The 20617-nt window shown below is 40.5% G+C and overlaps 1 protein-coding gene across 17 annotated transcripts in view; it reads right to left on the reverse strand.

The window, feature by feature from the left end:
* Positions 1-832: 832 nt before the first annotated feature.
* The window catches only part of atg13 (ATG13 autophagy related 13 homolog (S. cerevisiae)), an 87912-nt gene continuing 68127 nt past the window's right edge, over positions 833-20617 (reverse strand). For 13 of the 17 annotated variants that reach the window (XM_041197005.1, XM_041197016.1, XM_041197018.1 and 10 more), the window contains 6 exons: positions 19656-19795; positions 18451-18568; positions 13260-13337; positions 10613-10726; positions 3220-3348; positions 833-1333 (listed from right to left, as the gene is read on the reverse strand). In XM_041197005.1, the coding sequence (XP_041052939.1) occupies positions 1256-1333; positions 3220-3348; positions 10613-10726; positions 13260-13337; positions 18451-18568; positions 19656-19795 (657 nt within the window). In that variant the 3' untranslated portion in view covers positions 833-1255. The remainder of the gene's footprint in view (positions 1334-3219; positions 3349-10612; positions 10727-13259; positions 13338-18450; positions 18569-19655; positions 19796-20617) is intronic. The other 4 variants (XM_041197006.1, XM_041197017.1, XM_041197021.1 and 1 more) reach the window with 2 other exon arrangements.

Here is a 20617-nt window from a genome sequence, read left to right on the forward strand (position 1 = left end):
AGCAGAGATTGTGAATTGGAACATTCTTCAGTTTTGCCAGGGCTGACTAGATCGTATAACAAGGTTAATTAAAGGAATAAGGATAAAGGAGTCTCTGGGGAATCTGTGCCATCAAGACGGTCATGAACCCAGCTAAGGAGGTTTTGGCAGGAGTGTGCTGTTTGGGTGATGACTATCTCCAGGGAACTTAGGTAGATTGGGGCTACCATTGCAGGTGACTCGAGGACTAAATCCATTGAGTGATAAAAACGAGAGGTCCTACGTTCTGGAGGCCGAGATGTGATGACAGAGATTGCATGTGGTGCCACATTCGTGTGGAGAGTGATACAAATGCTTGGAATCTTGTGAGATCGTCTTTCTTGATCTGATATTCCATGTGTAATTTATTGTTCCTACTAATTTGCCTGTTAACTCATGTTTAATTTACATGGATTCTGATACGTGTTAAAGTAAAAGCTACAAAAAGTGAAATCTTGTTGGTAATTTCTTCATTTGGGGGTCATTTGGTAAATTTGGTTATTTTGGTTTAATGTTCTCCAATGGGGTTCGTAACAAATTCAAGATGTGACTGTTTTGGTGTAGTGACTCATGAGGCGGTCATCTATAACATTCATTAGCTCAAAATCTGAATAATTGAGGTATCCCCAATTTATATTTCACTGTGTAAGATCCATCTTGTCCTAACATTTTAATGGCATGACAAGTGTAAAATATATGCAACTATTTCTTGATTTTTGGTTTATCTTAGCACAGCAACAGGGAAAAGCTCATTATAATATTTTCTATTCTAAACAGGAAATACATTTACACCTTTATCACCAACACAAGCCCAGATGGTTTTTGTCTTTTATTTTTCTACAGTGAAGTGACAAGCTACAAATAACAGAGTCAGAAACAACATGCTGTACCTTAAATTAGAAACCATCCTTCGGATACAACCAGGCTTGCAAGGAAAACACAAAACCTCCCAGTTCAATATAAACAAACGCAGTGATTAAATATTGCTTGGCTTTACAAGATATTTACAGGGGTGTGTACAGTAAATTAAGGTAGACTCTCACTTTTCAATTACATCAGCAAATCATTCAGTACAACCATAAATGTACCTGTAGATTGCAGATAGAACATCTATAGAAATAAGGGGATTCTGTACTTCTAAAAATATATACATTTATTTATAGCAGAAGAACAACTTTCAATTTCGGTACTTGCTGCAGGGGATAGTTCCTGAAGCAGGATAAGATACTGTCGATGGTTACTGCAGAGTATCTACAAAGGCATCAAATTCTTCCATATTCTTCTCATAGATTGCTAGTTTCTCAGGCAAGGAATCCTGGGGCAAAGAGATAAAACAAAAAGAAAAAGAACTGCTCTTCATTCTTTATTAAAGTTTAGTAAAATACTTTGGCTACATATAGTTCAATTGGAAGAACTTTCAACTCTGATACAGAAGCGTGTGTTTAAGCTCCACGCCTCAGTTTTGACATATAATCTAGGCTAGCATTTCAGAGGAAGAGCTACAGTGCTGGAATCATGTTCCACAGATGATGTTAAACTAAGACCTCATCTGCCTGTCCCTATGATTCAGGTGGACGTTAAAAATTTCATGGCGCTTTCGAAGTCCTATCTTATCAATATTCCATTGCAGCTTCTTTTGGTCCGTGGCATTTCCCAATTAACCATGTTGCACCATCTCAAAGTCTGTTCATGCCCTTAATTGTTATTTATTTTTTTAAATTGGCTTTCTACATTAAAAAGAAATAACGCAAATATCAAGGTAAAGGCTGAATGATTCCTCTCCTGTTCCTTCTGGAAAATGTACCTTAAAATAGTCAGTCACAATTTAAGAATTCTTGATTGTGACTGACTATTCAAAGGTACATTTTCCTGAAGGAACCCAAGAGGAAGTAGTTCAGCATTTACCTTTACATTTATGAGATTTATTTCTTCTTTTTAATATAGAAAGCCGACTTAAGAAAAATACAGAACATGAACAAACTTTGATGCAGCCTCACATGCATCAGCAGATGTCTGATATCACAGTCATTTGTCCTTTCTTACATGAGCTCAGACACGAGCATCAACAAATTATATGATTGCTATGGGGAGGGTTGCTCCTATCCTCATCAATAGGGACACACGCAGCAAGGAGTTGCTCTTTGTTCCCTTTCACAGGCGATGTGCTTGGAGAGACCACATTACTTCTCTGCCTGCCTCCTCTTCCTTCCTCCTCCCCTGCCCCACTTTTCCTTTTAAAAGGGACCTCCCCTGAACTACCCCTGTCCTGCCTCAGTTCAGTTGTGCTTTTCGATAGTCACTCTCTTACTGGCTGAATTGAATTTATCAGTACAGACAGGTTATTACATTTAGTCCCAGATCCAAGCAGCTCAGCACATCAGGTAGTGTGATCACCTGCTTCCCCTTAGGGTCAAGTTCCAGGTATGCCAGTCACTCACATCTACTCATGACAGTAAATGGTCACATTCAACTTGGCGATTCAAAAATGTGCCTACTGATAGTAAGCCAATTAACTTTATGTAGGAAACGTGGGGCAGGGGAGGAGGAAGGAAGAGGAGGCAGGCAGAGAAGTAATGTGGTCTCTCCAAGCGCATCGCCTCTAAAGTGACCTCATGGTGAACTCTACTGCCTAAACCATTTTGCTGTCCTATCTTAAGAGAACTGCGTGGAGGAGGAGGAAATAAAAAGCAAAATTAGAAAGTTAAAGCAACATTGCAACATGGAACATTTATATTAAACTACGAGTAATCTGAAAACTTGACTTTGCTGGAGTTCTGAATTCTGAAGAGTCATATTGGACTTGAAACATTAAATCTGTTTCTCTCCCCACAGATTTGGTCAGACCTGAGTTTTTCCAGCAACTTCTGTTTTAATTTTATGACTTTACAAAAGAACAGACTGATGTAAAACATTGCATCATTAAAATACCAATAGTTTTACATCCTTGGGCAGGTCAGCCATTTTAGTTCTATGCTCTAAGTCAACAATACTTGCTACCTCTTCTCCAACAGGTGAGAGAATTACAATTGCAGATATGATACAATGAGAGGATTTGCTCGCATATCCACAGTTCATTAAACTATAGAAGCCAAAATGACAAGTGGCCAAACTAAGTAAGTGTCCTGTCATTAGGATTTTGCACTATATATGCAATTTTTATATATTCATAATTTAAAAAAAAGTCTGTAAATATTTTCTTACCAGATCCTCAGCCATTGACTGAGCACTGATGTCTATAGAGAGGCTGCTCAGTTGAGGAGGATTCTGAAATTCCCTATAAAAGGTGCCCAGGTCCATAGGTAGAAAATCATCCTTGGAAAAGGCTGGCTTCTAAACCCAGATGGGAAGAAAAAAAATGTTACATTTAGCTTGATAATTTATCTTAAGCAAGTTAAATCTAAAAGGATATGGACATAAACTGGCTACTTAACTTCATTGGAGAATACAGCACCAGAAGTCACAAGTGTTAAATGAGAAATTATTGGTAATATACAGCAGGGTTGATAAACTTTTGAAATATACATACAGATTAACATTTAAGGTTACTCTTTGATTATAGCAGATCTGATGTAGAGTCTTCTGTGATATAAATGCAGCTCAAAATGTTCAAAACAGGAAAGTGTGTGTAAAAACCGATGTTAATTAGTGATAGTCTGCGTACAGTGTTTATTTGTCTTGCTTTTTTGAGGTAGCTTATAGACAATACTGAATATAGAAAGCATTTACTTTTCTAATGGGCTCTCTGCTTTGATGATGTTTCCAACATTAAGGAGTTAATTGCGTTATAAGATTATATGATTTTTAAAAAATTCTTTCATGGGAGTGTGAGAGCGTTACAGGCAAGGCCAGCATATGTTGTCCAACCCTAAATGCCCTGGAGAAGGTGGTGGTGAGTCGCCTTCTGGAACCACTGCAGTCTATCTGGTGTAGGTAGACCCACACTGTTAGGAAGAGAGTTCCAAGATTTTTGACCCAGTGACAGTGAAAGGGTGGCGATACAGTTCAAGTAAGGATGATGTGTTGCTTGGAGGGGAACTTGCAGTTGGTACTGCCTTTGTCCTTCTAGGTGGTAGAGGTAGCAAGTTGGAAATGTTTTGTGACATTATTGCATGCAAACTTTCAGCCTGTGAATTGAGTAAGTTCTTAACCCTTCTGTGGTATTCAGTAAGGAAAGAGTTCACATTTCAAGTTGCACATCTTTAGTGATTCGATTGCGTGGTCATTGCGAAGAACCTATTTGATCTTCAAAGTTTTTTGTTTGGACTTCAAATAAACAATAGGAGTCTAACATCCTTTAGGTTTTAACTTCTCTGCGCCACCTTGTCCTGTGAGCAGCATATCATCAGAGGCTCATCAAAATATACTGGCGTCAAGAGTTTTAGGTATAAAACCAGAAGGAGTTTACAAATTTCTGGTATTATGAAAATGGGAGGTACACAAAATAATTCTGAGAACCAAAAATATCTTGATAATATAATGGCAGATGGAATCCAATGTCAACAGATGTGAAATTTTGGTTAAAAAATAAAAACAATTATAAGAAGTTTCACTAGTGGAATAATAGGTGCAATGGAAGAATAGGCATTTGCATTTAGGTTCACAAGATATTAAAAGAAGCATCTCAAGTGGAGAGATCAATGAAAAAAAATGACATATTAGGTTTTACGGAAAGAAAATAATATATAATTGAGAGGTAATGGTGAAGTTATATAAACGCTTACTGTATTATCTATAGTTTTGGATTCTAAACTGTCGAAACGATGTTAAAACAATAGAGAGAGTAAAGCACAGATTTGCTAGGGTGCCGCCTGGTAAAAGAAAACCCCAAAAAAGGCTTGAAAAATAGGTTGCGTTTTAAGCAGAACAGAGGAGATTTAAGAACATAAGAACTAGGAGCAGGAGTAGGCAATTCAGCCCCTCGAGCCTACCCCGCCATTCAATTCGATCTTGGCTGATCTCATTTCAGCCTCAACTCCAATTTCCTTCCCTCCTTCCAGAACCTTTTAACCCGTTACTAATTAAAAATCTGTCTATCTCCTCCTTAAATTTATTCAGTGTCCCCGCATCCACTGCAGTCTGAGGTAATGAATTCCACAGATTCACAACCCTTTGAGAAAAGTAATTCCTCCTCATCTCTGATTTAAATCTACCACCCCTTAGCCTAAAACTATGGCCTCTCATTCTAGAATTCCCCAGAAGGGGAAACATCTGCTCAACATCTACTTTGTCTATCCCCCTTAGCATCTTACATACCCCAATTAGATCTCCTCTCATCCTTGTAAATTCTAGCAAGTATAGGCCTAAACTGCTCAATCTCTCCTCATAAAATAAGCCCCGTATCTCTGGAATCAATCTAGTGAACCTCCTCTGAACTGCGTCCAATGCAACCACATCCTTCCTTAAGTAAGGGGACCAAAACTGTGCATAGTACTCCAGGTATTGTCTCACCAATGCCTTGTACAGTTGCAACAACACTTCCCTATTTTTATACTCTATTCCTTTAGCAATAAATGCCAAAACTCCATTTGCCTTCCTTATTACCTGCTGTACCTGCATACTAGCTTTCAGCGATTCATGCACAAGGACACCCAGGTCCCTCTGCACTGAAGCATTCTGAAGTTTCTCTCCATTTAAATAATAAGTTGCCTTTTTATTCTTCCGACCAGAATGGATAATCTCATACTTATCCACGTTAAACTCCATCTGCCAAATTTTGGCCCATTCACCTAACCTGTCCATATCTATTTGTAAGTTTCTTATTTCTTCATTGCAACTTGCTTTCCCATCTATTTTGGTATCATCTGCAAATTTAGCTATAGTACCTTCTATCTCTGGATCCAAGTCATCAATATAGATTGTAAATAGTTGGGGCCCAAGAACTGAACCCTGTGGTACCCTACTAGTTACAGCTTGCCATCCAGAAAAAGGCCCAGTTATCCCAGCTCTGCTTTCTGTTGGTTAGCCAATCCTCTATCCAAGCTAATATATTGCCCCTAACTCCGTGTGATCTGATCTTGTGTATTAATCTTATGTGCGACACCTTATCAAAGGCCTTCTGGAAGTCCAGATATACTACATCTACAGGATCCCCATTATCCACTTTGCTTGTCACATCTTCAAAGAACCCTAGCAAATTAGTCAAACAGGATTTACTCTTCATAAAACCATGCTGATTCTGAGTCAGTAAGGGTGAATCAATAGAGGTGTTAAAGATTATGAAGAGATGGGAAAATAAACACAAAGAAACTCTTCTGATACTGAAGATCCAGAACAAGGAAACATAAATATAGATTACAATGTAGAATATTTATGATTTAAAAGAAAGAAACTTTTTGTCCCCCCCCACAGGGGGTTGTAAGGTCATGGAATATATTACTAGAGCCTATGACTGAAGCAGAGGCACTCGCGCCCCTGTGATCAGAACCCTGATCACGATTTGCCCTCCCCCACCCACCACTAAACCTACTTGCTCTCAGCCCAGCTCAGCTTTGGCTTTATGCTGCAGGATTTCCTGCCTGCAAAGTGGTCAACCTGACAATCAGTTTGAGTGTGGGCGGGAGACCGGCGGAAAAATTGCAAAGATATCCTGTAGTTTTCAAATTGCAGAACGCTTCAGAAGTCCCTACCTTTCCTAATCAAAACAGCATCATCCAACACCCCAGTCCCTCCCTGCCACCGAGCTAATATTCAGCCCAATGTTACACAAACTGTTCTAATAGAATTAAAAGGTATCCTTTAAATCAAATATTACGCTGCTGGTCTCTGGCTGTATCTTTCTGTTCAAGTATTTATCTCAATTGTATTCTAGGTGTTAGTTTAGATGTAGTAAGTGTGACAGAATGGTATTTATTTTGCAGAGTGGACAGGGAACATGGAAGACATCCCATAATAAAAGGGAAAACAAAATGCTGCAGACGCTGTAGATCTGCAAAAAAAACAGAACGTCCTGGAATAACAGGACAAAACAAAAGCAATAATTGCTGAGTTCTGAAGAAGAGTCAAATTGGATTTGAGACGTTGACTCTGTTACTTTCTCCATGGGTGCTGCCAGACCTGCTGAGTTTTCCAGCATTTCCTGTTTTTGTTTCATGATAAAAAGGTACTGGTTAAATGTGTGGAACATGCACTGTTTGCATAAAGGCTCAAGCTTTAGCTCACAGGGGACTCAATCTGCTTAAAACACTTCCTGTGATGTGTTTGTGTTGCTGGAAGACAGGATAACTTCTAACAGGATAACTTCTATTGGGACTCGAACTCAAGTTCTGTCGGAGGGTCATGAGGACTCGAAACGTCAACTCTTTTCTTCTCCGCCGATGCTGCCAGACCTGCTGAGTTTTTCCAGGTAATTCTGTTTTTGTTTTTAACTTCTAACAGGTTCTGCTCAAAATTTTAACCCGGTTTTTCTCTTCCGGTATTTCTGTTTTTCCAGATTTTATGCCTCACTTTTTGGTGGTAAAGATTTAAAATTAATATACTCTGGTAAGTCTCAAATTTCTTACCCCTCTCTGAGCAGGAAAAGTGTGGAACAGGCTCCAAGCAATATCAAGAAAGAAAGAAAAAATTATATAATGGGCAGAATTTTTCGTTCAATGGGCGGGCAGCGCCCGATCTGCTCGAGCGTGAAATGATGCATGTTGATGTCGACCAAGCGTGCTGATATCAACACACAATCACAGAATCGGCAGCATGCCCACTGACAATTGAAAGGCCTGTTAAAGCCATTAAATAATCAATTAAGTTCAATTTTTCGCTGCCCGTCCAGCCTAATGGTTGGTAGGCAGGAGAAAAGGCCAAGTGGCCTTTGCATTTTTTTGGAAGCCTCATCCACAGGCAGGATGAGGTTTCCAGAAACAAATAAAAATAAAAGTTTTAAAATTTAACTAATAACATGTCCCTGCTCATTTGACAGAGTCACATTGAGGGGACATGTTTTATTTTCTTTTTTAAAAATGCTTCATCTCACTACCGGAGCCTATGACTGAAGCAGAGGCACTCACACCCCTGTGATCAAAACCCTGACTACGATCTGCTCTAAGTTCCATGAAGTTCGCGCTCGGCCTGCTCGCCCTCCCACAGTGCTGATTGGCTCACCAGCGTGAAATCATGGTCTGGTCCCGGTCGCAGGTGGTGGTCGGCTTCCTGACTGCCCCCGCTGAGCCCATCTGCCAACGGCAAAATTCATGTCTTTCATGGCCTCAGGATGTCCCAAGTGCTTTACCAGACAATGAGGTGCTTTCTGACCATAGTCACTGTTGTAATGTAGGAAACGCAGTAGCAACTTTGCGCACAGCAAGATCGCACAGACAACAATGCGATAAGGATCAAATAATCTCTTTTTGTGTTTAATATTAGGGCTAGAACAACAAGGATAACTCCCCTGCTCTTCTTCGAAATAACATGGGATCTTTTACTACCACTTTAGAGCAGACAGGGCCTCAGTTTCAATTCTTGTCTGAAAGACAGCCCCTCAGACAGTGTAACATTCCCTCAGCACTGTGTTGGAGTGCTAGCATAGATTTTTGTGCTGAAGTCTCTACAGTAACACTTGGATCCCATGACCTTCTGACCCAGAGATGGGAATGCTATCAACTGAGATAAGGCTGAAACTATCAGTTCAAAGAGAGGAGTTGATTAATATTTTGTTGGGAATTGGGATAGTTATGGACAAATACAATCAAAGGTTCCATGGGGCACAATGATTCCAGCACTTCTGGGGTTATGGGGGAGGGTCTTGCTGCCTTTAGCTCAATCTCAATCAACCTCCTCAGGCTACACTTGGAGATGTAGAACCTGAGTGTTCTGTTCAACCCAGAGCCGCGCTTTCTTCCCCATGTCTGATCTATTGCTGACACAGTTTTTTTCACCTGGGAACTCGCGTCCAGCATGAGCCTAGCTTTCTGTTAGCAAAAAGCCAATTCCTGTCTCTATTAATAAATGTCTCGACTGCTCCAGTGTCATCAGAGGCATAGTTACATCCACAATGTCTCATTTCCTCATGGCCGATAGTTCCACATCCTCATCCTTCCAATTCTTGCCAAGTTCCACTGGGACCCTGTTTTCCAGGAACATCCTTTAATATCTTTGTTCTTATTTACAATCCCCCCAGCTCCATGGCTTCGTCTCAATCAAACTCGTTGGACTTCTTCAGTTGTCCCACATATTTTACCTTCTCCTGACATTAGAATACTCCTCGTTCCCCATTTCATCTGCTCTGTTATCACTTGTTATTCTTTGGGCTGCTAATTCTCTGTCCTCTTCCTAAATCCTTCTCTGTATTGCCATCTTTCTGTTGGCTTTCATAGCTTTCTAAAAAAACCCTTTATGACTGCTTTTGTCCTCCCAATTTTCTATACCAATTTATTCCCTCTCTTTCGTATTTTCTTAATGTGAGGAATGTTATGACATTGTAAGATGTGGAGACCAGATACAGCTTCTTTATGGTGATCTTGGCACATCTTGAGAGTCAGGGAGCATTTCTGCAAAAGTTTCCTTCAGAAGGTTAACTAGAATGTATAGTCCATACATGGTAGATTTACAAGGTCCGTGAAAAGAGCAAGCTTGTGGTGTTGGACAGCTCATGCTTTAAGTTCTTAATCTCTTTCAGGTTTATCAATCTGATCAGGAGTATATTACAAGAGATATCAAATATCTGTGTAGCTCAAATAGTACTTTCACCACAGTGCATCATGGAGTGTTGGGATGTGATAGGATTTTAGCTTGTAATTCTCACTAAGACAAGTTCCAATCTTAGTCACGCTAACAGCGAAAGATGGCAATTGGTGAATGAACATTCTCCAGGATGGTGGGCATTGAAAATTTATTCAAAAGTTCATTAAATAGATGGAAACATTACGCCATCAGTAAAGCATCGATCTGATCAACTTTTGTATGTGTGCTATGATTGAATATCCACAGTGCCGGTACCTTCCTACTTTCCAATTTTTAAAAAATTCACTTTCCACATGCCTCTTAATCCCAAGGCATCGATTTCTTGCTAGGGCACGGTTCCATGAATACAGGATGCTCACCAGCAGTGATGATCATTTACTTGTTATTTATTCAACCCCACAGGGAACCACAGCTAAATCTGGTTCTTGGTTGACTGTCACGGTTGCACAATTCTAGGTATTCAGGAGCCGGAACTACAGCTTATTTTCCACCCTCAACACAAGAGGTATATTGAAGTGCCCCTACCACAATGCCACTTGCAATCTACAAACTTATTGCAGACCAGAAAATCAAACTGGAGATCCTCCTAGCTGTCTGGTTTCACCACCCACTGGATAAACCATTGGGAGAACAGCCAATCCTTTTCCAGTTGATTTATTGCCTTCTTACCGATGGTGTGGGATCAGTGAAAAAATATATGGAACCACAAGCATCAAAACAAAAATAAGAAAAATGGTTTTATTGGATCAAGCACGATGGGCCAAATGGCTTCCGTTTTTGTTGTATGATTCTGTGATCTCCAAGTGCTCAAAATCTAACACCTGTAGAAAAGTTCATTTAATTTTACAACTTGGGATACGTTACTTGTTACATCAAATGAATTATTACCAACAGTTCCCCAAAATGCTATAAATAAATGACTTACGAGTTCCACCATAACAAATTCATCTTGTGTGAGGCCGCTGCTCCCACTGGACTGGTCTGAATGAAGACTAGCATGCAGAGATGATTCTGGGGTAGGGGAATCAGGTGGATTTACCTGAATTAATAATACAGAAAGGCACCATCAACTCAGATATAATGGATTACTAATCAGTAGCATTTAGACAAATTGTTTAACAAATAAAAAGAACCTGGATGGCAGCCAGATGGGACACTAAGATGCTGCAACAGAGTGACAACACATGGATGTGTGGTTATAATCTGGCAAACAGTGAATTCTAGATTTCAAATCAGGTTTTCAGGAGATAATGGACAGCAAAGGTAGGGGAAACGAGAGCCTGCTTTCACACATCTCCAACCAGCAAGAGACACTGCACCATGAGAAGAGGTCTGGGAACAGCTTGTATGCTCTTACAGTAATAATTGTCACACTGAAACATTTCTTGCATTTAATTGTAAACTTACGAGGTAGTAAAACATGCCAGTAAGACAAGACAATATAACATCACCAGCTTGAGGCAGCTGGAGAGGAAGCAATGCTTGTTTTGGTGACTTGAAGTTTTTATACATAGGTCAGAAAGTAAAAAAATAATTGGGGAAAAGAGAGTCAGAAAGAATTAATCATAATTTTGGTAGGTTGATAAAATCCACCTGTATGTTAACGAATGATTCTAAGTCCTAGTAGTGAATCAAAGATTTGCACGTTTTACCCACCAGCCGCAATGGCGGCTTTTCACACTGTATTGTCCCAAAGCCACCACATTAATTATGCATTCCCGGGATACATGCTGTTTCGATGGCAGGCGGGCTCTGATTCACGTGTGCCCTCACATATATCCTGGGATGCTCTCCTTCCCCAGTACAACCCTCGTCCTGCAGCCTCTCCCCTTGCCTGAGGCCACTTCTCCCACTTCCCCAAGCAAACCCTAGCCCTACAGCCATCGAAAAGCCACCCACATATGGCTGATCTGGTAGGGAGGGACCTGCACATCAGCCCCCCAAAAAGTGATGTGGTGCTGTCTGTGAATCCTGGCGCTGATGACTGCAAGTGCTGACTGAAGCAAGGGAGGCAAACAAACCTTGAAGTCCCGAGCGAAGTACAGCCTGCCAAGTGCATGCCTTATATATGCTCTTGTGAAACACGTTGGAGTGTTTTCCCACTAACGTGAGTGGTCGATCCAGCCAGAGGGGATTATTCTGGCGGGCTAGCCTAATAATGATACGCTGATGTATTGCAATGTGGTTCCCGACGTCCATTGGCAGGTTAAGCAGACAATCACAAACTGGTTTCACACCATTGTGAAACAGATTGCGCCATATTGTCCGCTCATGCCACCGAGCACACCTGACTCTAGCAGGCATCGGAAATCCCGGCTTATTATTAGAATCTGCAATGTATGGTTCCTTAGTAATCGAGGAGTAATCACATTCCCAAGAACCAGAACTAAAGCCTTTGCTCACTGGTTTGTTCAGGCAATGCCAACAGGGAAGATGGTGGCTTAATGGCAATGTCATTGGACTAGTAAAGAGGTCCAAGCTAATGCCCTGGGGACATGGGTTCAAATCCCTCCATGATAATTCAATTAATAATTCTGGAAAGTTACTCTCAGTAATCTGTTATCATCGTTTTTCTTGGCCAGGATTGATACAGACTGCTGGAGGCAAGGCTGTTGGTAAACTTTATCTTTTATTGAACCTTCTACTAACTATGTACAATACAAGGCTTGGCATGAGGCTTTCAGCAAACTCTGTTGTCATGTGATCTTATATCACTGATGTAGATCGTCTATTTCCATATTTAACATTAACCCTTTACATTACATCGCTCCCCAAGTCTCTGACCCTATTAAATACATTATTTGCATTATCCGACAAGTAAAGGTGACCATGAAACTATCATCGATTGCCACAAAAATCCATCAGGTTCACTAGCTTCCTTTAGGGAAGGAAATCTACCATCTTTACTTGGTCTGGCCTAAACGTGACTCACAACAATGTGGTTGACTCTTAGCTGCCCTCTGAAATTGCCTAGGATGCCACTCAGTTCAAGAGCAATTAGGGATGGGCACCAAGTGGTGGCCTTGCTTGCGACTCCCACATCCCATGAAAGGACAAATTTTAAAAAACTAGTTAACTGGTTTCATGTTCTAGATGATATTTTTTCCACTGTAAAAAATTACACAGTAGACACCAAAGTTGCTACAATGCAGCTTTAAATTCCTTCTGAAATTCACAAAATTCTTATAGGGCATGACAGAGTAGATAGGTTGTTTCCCCAGGCTAGTGAATCTAGAACCAGAGCGCACAGTCTCAGAATAAGGGGACAAGCCATTTAAGATTGAGGTGAGGAGAAATTTCTTCACTTGCAGGGTGGTAAATATTTGGAATTGTCTACTCAAGAGGACAATGGAAGCTCAATCATTGAGCATGTTCAAGACAGAAATTTATAGATTTCTGGTCACTAACAACATCAAGGAATATGGGGATAGTGCAGGAAAGTGGTATTGAGGTAGATGATGAGCCATGATCAAATTGCATGGTGGAATAGACTCAACAGGCCGAATGGCCTACTCCTGCTCCTATGTTCTAGTTTCCCAAGATGGACCATTAACTTTCTCAGGCAGACTCACCATGACATCAATGTCTTCAGATTCAACAATTTTTGGTGCAAAAACAGCAAATGGTAAATCCATATTGGTAGCAATGACCTGTATAAAATTGGACCCAGAACGGGGTTTGTTAGAAGAACAGATGTGGCAATTTAATGCAGGAAAATAACAAAAATATCAAATGAATACTATAATTTACATTTTTATCAATTTCAAACATCAACTGGGCTGCTCGACCGTGAGATAAATTACTCAACAAAGCTTTGTGCCAACATGGTGAAGCAATAATTGGTTGCACCAGGATACGATGACAATAATGGAAATATGGCTTAAAACTGGTGAGGACTGGGTGCCTAATATTCAAGGATATAAAGTTTTCAGAAAAGATAGGGAAGTGGGGTGGCAGTACTGATTAGGGAAGACTTTGTAATGTTGGAAAGAGGTGATGTCCTTGAGGGAGCAAGGACAAAATCTGTTTGGGTAGAATTAAGAAGCAAAAAGGGAACGATCACGCTACTAGGGGTATTCTATAGGCCTCCAAATAGTAAGAGATAGACAGACGAACATATCTGCAGGGAAATCACAGAGAAATGTAAGAACCATAGATGGGGTCATACTGGGGGACTTTAATTACCCAAATATCAACTGGGATAGTGTTAGAGTAAAGGCTAAGTAGGGGAGGAATTTTTGAAATGAGGAGAACTTCCTTGATCAGTAGGTTTTTGATCCAACTAGAAAGGAGGCATTGCTGGATCCAATACCGGGAAATAAGGTTGGCCAAGTGGACTAAGTATCTGTGGAAGAACACTTTGATAATAGTGATGATCATATCATGGGGTTTGGACGAGTAATACAGGAGATCAAGAAGCATTCTGAAGTGGAACGTTCAAATTGGAAGAGGGCTAATTTTAATGGCATGAGAAGGGATCTCACCAGAATAAAGTGGAACTAAAGACTGACAGGAAAAATTGTAACAGAACAACGTGTGAGCTTTAAGGAGGAGATGCTTCAGGCTGAGTACATTCCAACAAGGGTGAATATGATGCATGAGAAGTAAATTCTTCAAGCGTGAACCAGGTCAAATACCGTAGGTTGAGAGGGGGAGTGAAAAGGAAAATAAGACTTGCAAAGAGCGAATAGAATAGAAAGACAGTCAACAATAAAAAAAGGAAACCAAAAACCTTCTACCGGCATGTAATAGTAAGCGAGTCTTAAGAGATGGAGTGGCTCCTATTAGGGACAATGTGGATGACTTATGCTTCGAGGAGCAGAGCAAGGCTACAGTGCTGAATGAGTACTTGGTATTTATGGAGGAAGAAGAATCTGACAAAATATTGGTAGAAGCGGAGATGGTAAAGGTAATGGACGGGGTGAAAATTGAGTGCTCAGGAGATATTGGAAAGGCTTAAAGTGGGCAGTCACCTGGTCCAGATGACTTGAATTCTAGGTTGCTAAAGGAAGTGGAGGTTGAAATAGTAGAAGGGCTTGCCATAATCTTCCAATCTTCCCTAGATATAGGGGAAGGTACCAGAGAACTGGAGAGCAATAAATAAAATACAATGGCAGATAAGGTCATAGATAAGCTGGCAGAAAGGGGCAGACAAATGTCAGATGGGATTTAATGCATTTTAGTAGATGGGACTGGGAGAGGCAATATAGACTCAGTGACACAGTTTTAAAGACTGCAGAGACAGAGGGACCTGGGGCTGCATGTGCATAGATTTTTCAAGATGGAAGAAGATATTGAGAGTGGTTATGGGAAATGGGATCATAAATAAAAGCACTGAATCACAAGTAAGTTACATGCTGAACATTTATAAAGCTCCGGTTTGGTCATAACTAGAGTATTGCAACCAGTTTTGGTCACCACACTTTAGGAAGGATGTGAGGGCCTTTGAGAAGTTGCAAATTACTAGAGTGGTTCCAGGGAACCATTTTAGCAGCAAAATTAGGTTGGAGAGGGTGGGTTTGTTCTCTTTGGAGCAAAGGAGATTAAGGGGAGATTTAATAGAGCTGTACTAGATTATTACAGGTTTGGATAAAGTAGACAAGGAAAACCAATTCCCAATAGTTTAAGGTACAAGGTCTAGGGAACACATTTGAGGTTTTGGGCAAAAGATGTAGCGAGAATGCAAGGAAGAATTTTTATTTTTTTACACAGTGATTGGTAATTACCTGGAACTCTCTGCTCATGAGAAAATAAAGATGATCAATGATTTCAAAAGGAAACTGGATGGGCATTTGAAGGAAATAAACTGCCAGGACCATGGGGTTAGAAAGGGGAAATGGGACCGACTGGAACTGCTCTATGGAGAACTGGCACAGGCTTGATGGACTGAATGTCCTCCTCCTGCGCTGTAATGACTCTAAATGCAATTTCCCTATACTCAGCATCCTCAGTACAAACATTACTGCAATCAGTCAATCTGAGCAGATAAGCAACTTCTTTAAGAATGTTACAAAATCAAATCTATTGGTAATGAACGTTGCTATCAGAGCAGATAAAAAGACAGTGGAACTGGGTTGTAAAAACAGGTTCTTGTAATACCACACAAAGGCTTCTAAATAAAGTTGAGTCCTGTGCAATTAATGGGCAGATTTTGGGTTGGATAAAGTATTAGTCACATTCTTGAATTCAGAAGCTAGTGATTAAATGGTATTGTTTCTGCCTGGGGACGGTCACTTGTGCCATAGCAGTAAAATGCTCAAAGTCACAAATGACACCCTATGTAACTGTGGCAAACCATTCCTCCTCGTCCTCTTGACCTGTTAGCAGCCTTTGATATGGCTGGTCACACCATCTTCTTCCAGCACCTCTCCTCCATTGGCCAATTGCGTGGGATGGACCTTAGATAACCCAGTTCAATTCTTATCTGTCTCGTTGTAGCCACTTGTGATGGCTTCTCTTCCTGTTCCTAAGCCATTACCTCTGGAGTCCCCCAAGGATCTATCCTTGGTCCTATCCTATTTCCCACCTACATGCAACCCCCCCACCCCTTCAGTGACATCATCCAAAAAAACATCATGTTCCACATGTACCCTGTTCCTACCAAAGCGCTACCTCATCACCACCTCCACTGTCTTGGATTTGTCACACCACCTGTCTAACATCCAATACTGAATGGGCAGAAATTTTCTCAATCAAGTCTTGGAAAGACTAAGGTCATTTTTTCGAGCCCCGCCACAAACTCTGTCTCCCAGCCACTGACTCTATCCCTCTATGTGGTCACTTTGAGATTGAACCAGACCATTTGCATCCTCAAGTTCCAGGATGAGCTTCCAACCACATTATCTGCTCCATCACCAAAATCGCCTACTTCATTCTCTGTAACTTCACCTTTTTCCAACCCTATCTCAGCTCATTTGCTTCTGAAACTCTCACCCATGCCTTTTGTTGTCTCTAAAGTGGACTATTCCGATGCTCTCCTGAGCAGCCTCCTATTTTGCACTTTCCATAAACTTGAGATCATGCAAGATTCTGCTGCTTGGATCTTAATCATACTAAGTCCCATTCACTCATCATCCCTTGTTTGTTGGCTTACACTGGCTCCTGATCCAGCAACAATTCAATTTTAAAATTCTCATCCTTGTTTTCAAATCCTTCCATGGCCTTGCCCCACCCTATCTCTTTAAAATACCTCCAGTCCTTTGAAAGCTATGGGCTCCTCCAATTCTGGCCTCTTGCATATTCCTGATTTTAATTGCTGTACTATTAGTGGCCATGCCATCAGCTGCCAACCAAACTCTGAAATTCCCTCTCTAAACCTCTTTGCCTCACTGCCCCTCTCTCCTCCTCTTGGATGCTCCTTAAAAGCTACCTCATTGACCAGGCTACCAGTCCTAATATCTCATTATGTGGCTCAGTTTCAAATTTTGTTTTATAATATTTCTCTGAAGTTCTCTGGGACATTTATTACTCACGTGAAAATATTGAGTTTTGTTGTACTGGTGTCCCACAGGGAATAGTGTTAGGACAATTTCCTTTGCTTCATCAATGATCAGAATTAAGGTGTTGGGGGAACTGTAGGCATGTTGGCAGATGATATAAAGATGTGTGTGGGTGGTCCTTAGATAAGAAATACAGAATGGAGAGAAATGTAATGGGGTAATGGGCCTGTCTGTATCTGACCGATAGCGTAACATGGATAAATGTAGCGTAGTGCACGTGGGCAGGCAGTAATGCCAAACATGTGTACATCTTGATTGGAGAAGAATGTGGATGTTATTTACATTTCACTGAAGGTCCATAGCCAGTGCTGTGAGGCTACTGCAAAAGCTGATCAAATGTTAGGATATATTATCAGGACAATTAAATATAAAACAAGAAACGTAATTTGTCGCCATGCAAGGTCTTGATCAGGCCGAGAAAAGTTTCATTGCAGGATCACTGGATTGGTAACCTTGTTACCATGATGGGCTTAGAGAATTGGAGCTTTAAACTTTAGAAAAGGTAAACTGAGGTCAAATGGATAAGTCATTTGAGCTAGATAAGTTAGAGAGCTAGGAGATGTGGCACAAGCTTCACAAGTACAGAATTGTAGGAGGTACTTTTGTTCGCAGAAAGTCACTGACCTGAAAGAAGCTGCCAGCAAATGCAATGGTGTAAATTTACTGCAACCATTCAAATAGGAGCTAGACGAGTTGCTGAATGTGGCCAACATAACCTAACACAGAAGGCAGATAGATAATGTGGGGTGGAGTTGGGGGGAGGTGATGGATATGTTCCAGTCAATGTAGTCTCTTGCAGTTGGTTTGATTGCCTTTGGAGACTAGAGGAATTAATCAGAATTCCTTTCCCTTAAGTTAACTTGGATGGTGGTGGGGGGGCATGATGTGCATAAGTTACAACCTTGACATTAAGGACTATGCTTGATGGACCAGCTAGTATTTTTCTGCAGCATTATGTTTTTATGTAACATAAACACCAGAGATCACTCAAAGATGAAACTTCCACCACAATACAATATACTTGTGTAGAAAGAGTGAAGAGTTGGAAGAAAGTGACCCAAATAGCATAATGAGTATTATTGAACTGCAAATTTGAAATGAAGTCATGGGAAGCTCAAATGAATTCTCTTGTTAAGTAATTTAGCCTTTTTTTCATAAAATTTAAGCCCATAGGACTTATTCTTAATATGGAGAAAAATTTGATAATCTGGTGTTCAGAGGAGACAAATCTATTCTATTGGATATGCAATGCATAGAGTCATACCTGATTGGCTGGTTTATTAACAAATGCTCCCACTTTCCTGGTAAAGGTGGTCTCCAGTACATCTTGTGGTGTTGCGCTCTTCCCTTCACTGCTCTTTGATAACAATTCCGCTTCACTACTTTAAAAGCAAAAAGAGGGAAAACTGATCAGATGGACGTGTCAAAAGTGTTTGTAAATAGTATAATTGATTTTCTCTTGTGCTCATCTAGATAAAAAATTTCAGTATAGGTGAATGGAACTCCCTCGTCAAACCAGAACAGGTGTTGAACAGATTGAATGCAGTATAAAAGCCTCTCACTGCTTTGAAAACAAGTTCCTTGTTCTAAAAAAAAGCATCAGTCTTCCATTGGTCTCATTACGTTTGACAAATATCCAATTTCTAGGTTGTTCTTCCGTGGAGACTTAAACCCAGAGAGTGAGATTGAGGCTACATGCACTTATTTCATTAAAACCTTTACCTTTAGCACAGAGGGAGAGGACAGACTTTACTTTCAGACTTTATTTGATCTGGGTTCAAGAGAATGTCAGAGTGATGGTGCTATGACCCTCAGTCAGATGTAACCACTTCAATAAAGGACCAAGGGTTCTTTGTAAGATATCACATAACAATTTGGAGAAAAATACTTTTAAACACATTCCATGCACATAACCCGAAAGGTTGATCAGGCAACCTCCATGACTCTAAATCAGCCACTCTGGCAAGATTGATTTCACTTTAATTTGTTGAAATAGTTAAACACTAAAAGCAGTTTTGCTGTTTATGCAATGGCACCAAAATATTTCTAGTAAATTCATTTAGAATTATTTTCATCGTAGACCATTTATAAATAAATTATGTAAGATGAGGAATAAATCTGTTATGTCAGGTCTGTAGGTCAAGTGTGCAGCTCGACACCTGTGGTAAACTGTTATTGTGTTTCACATTGGTTTGATATAAATCATCTTAAATTTTGTATCATTACTTTATGGGACTGATCCGGCAGTAGAGTTAGCTGAAGGTCCTGTTAGCTAACCGAAATTGAGGGGCAGCCAGATTGAAATGAAATTTCCCTAGTTTGGTGCTCATTATACTTTATACTGATCCAGGCCCAAGGATTTGCTGCTAAGCTTCAGCCAGGTCTTCACAACTTTACAAATTTGATTTCAGTTATGCAGAATTCTACAATTGCCCCCTAAATCAATCAGACTACTAATTCTAAACGTACCTGCTAGAAGGAGTTGCTGCCACATGTTGATTCATATCTGTCGAATTACAGGGAGGCACCCTATCACCATCAGCCTGGGTACCAGGAGCAGGATGTAGAGGTAAAACAGGTATACCTCCTTCTTTGCTAGGAACTATCATCTAGGATAAAAATAGGCAAGATTCATAAACAAATCAGTAACTATGGAAGCTCTAACTAAATTCCAGCTGCAAGTGACCAATGTATTGTTTAAGCATTAGAGTGGAGCACAGTGCTGTTGTGGTAATATAGAAAAACAAATGAGGAATACTCAAACATTTAGTTGTATGCCAAGTTTGAATTCTTGCCCTGAATACTGTATTCCGCTAGTGCTAACATGCAGGATGGTCATGGTGTGTTGGTACACCTCGGATTTAAGTTCACATCGAGGGTCTCCATTTTAGCTGCACAGTTTGGGGAAGCAATAGGCAGATATTAAGCACAGGGAGGGAGGGAGGAAGAGCAGGAAAACTGCATTCTTCAATTAATGGACAATGGAATCCCAGTTGATGCAGGAATGCCTCATCTTCTCACTTACTAAGCAGGAGCACAAAGAGATCTAAAGAGGAGAAAATAACATTCATGAGGAGGCGGCGCAGACTTCAAACATATAGCTTCAATATTAAACTCCCATGTTGGCGGGAGAAGGGTGGGGTTTGAAATGTGCACAATTCAACCAGAACATTTTTATAGTGGCAAGTATTGGAGAGTTCAAGTATCCCACTGTGGAGGGGTGGCTTGCTTATTAACATATTTAAATTAGGCTCCTACAGTAAAACTGGGAGCCCGATTTGAAATTAACTTCTGCTGCACAATTTTCCTGGCTGTCAGGAAACTTGGCAGTGAAACTGCGGCGGGAGCTGCCTGCTTCCCAAGCTAAGTGGCTGATTTAGTACTCCTTACAGGTCAGCCAAGAACTGTAATATACCAATTTTGAGTACAGT

The sequence above is a fragment of the Carcharodon carcharias genome, chromosome 10, assembly GCF_017639515.1.
Source record: "Carcharodon carcharias isolate sCarCar2 chromosome 10, sCarCar2.pri, whole genome shotgun sequence".
Lineage (NCBI taxonomy): Eukaryota > Metazoa > Chordata > Chondrichthyes > Lamniformes > Lamnidae > Carcharodon > Carcharodon carcharias.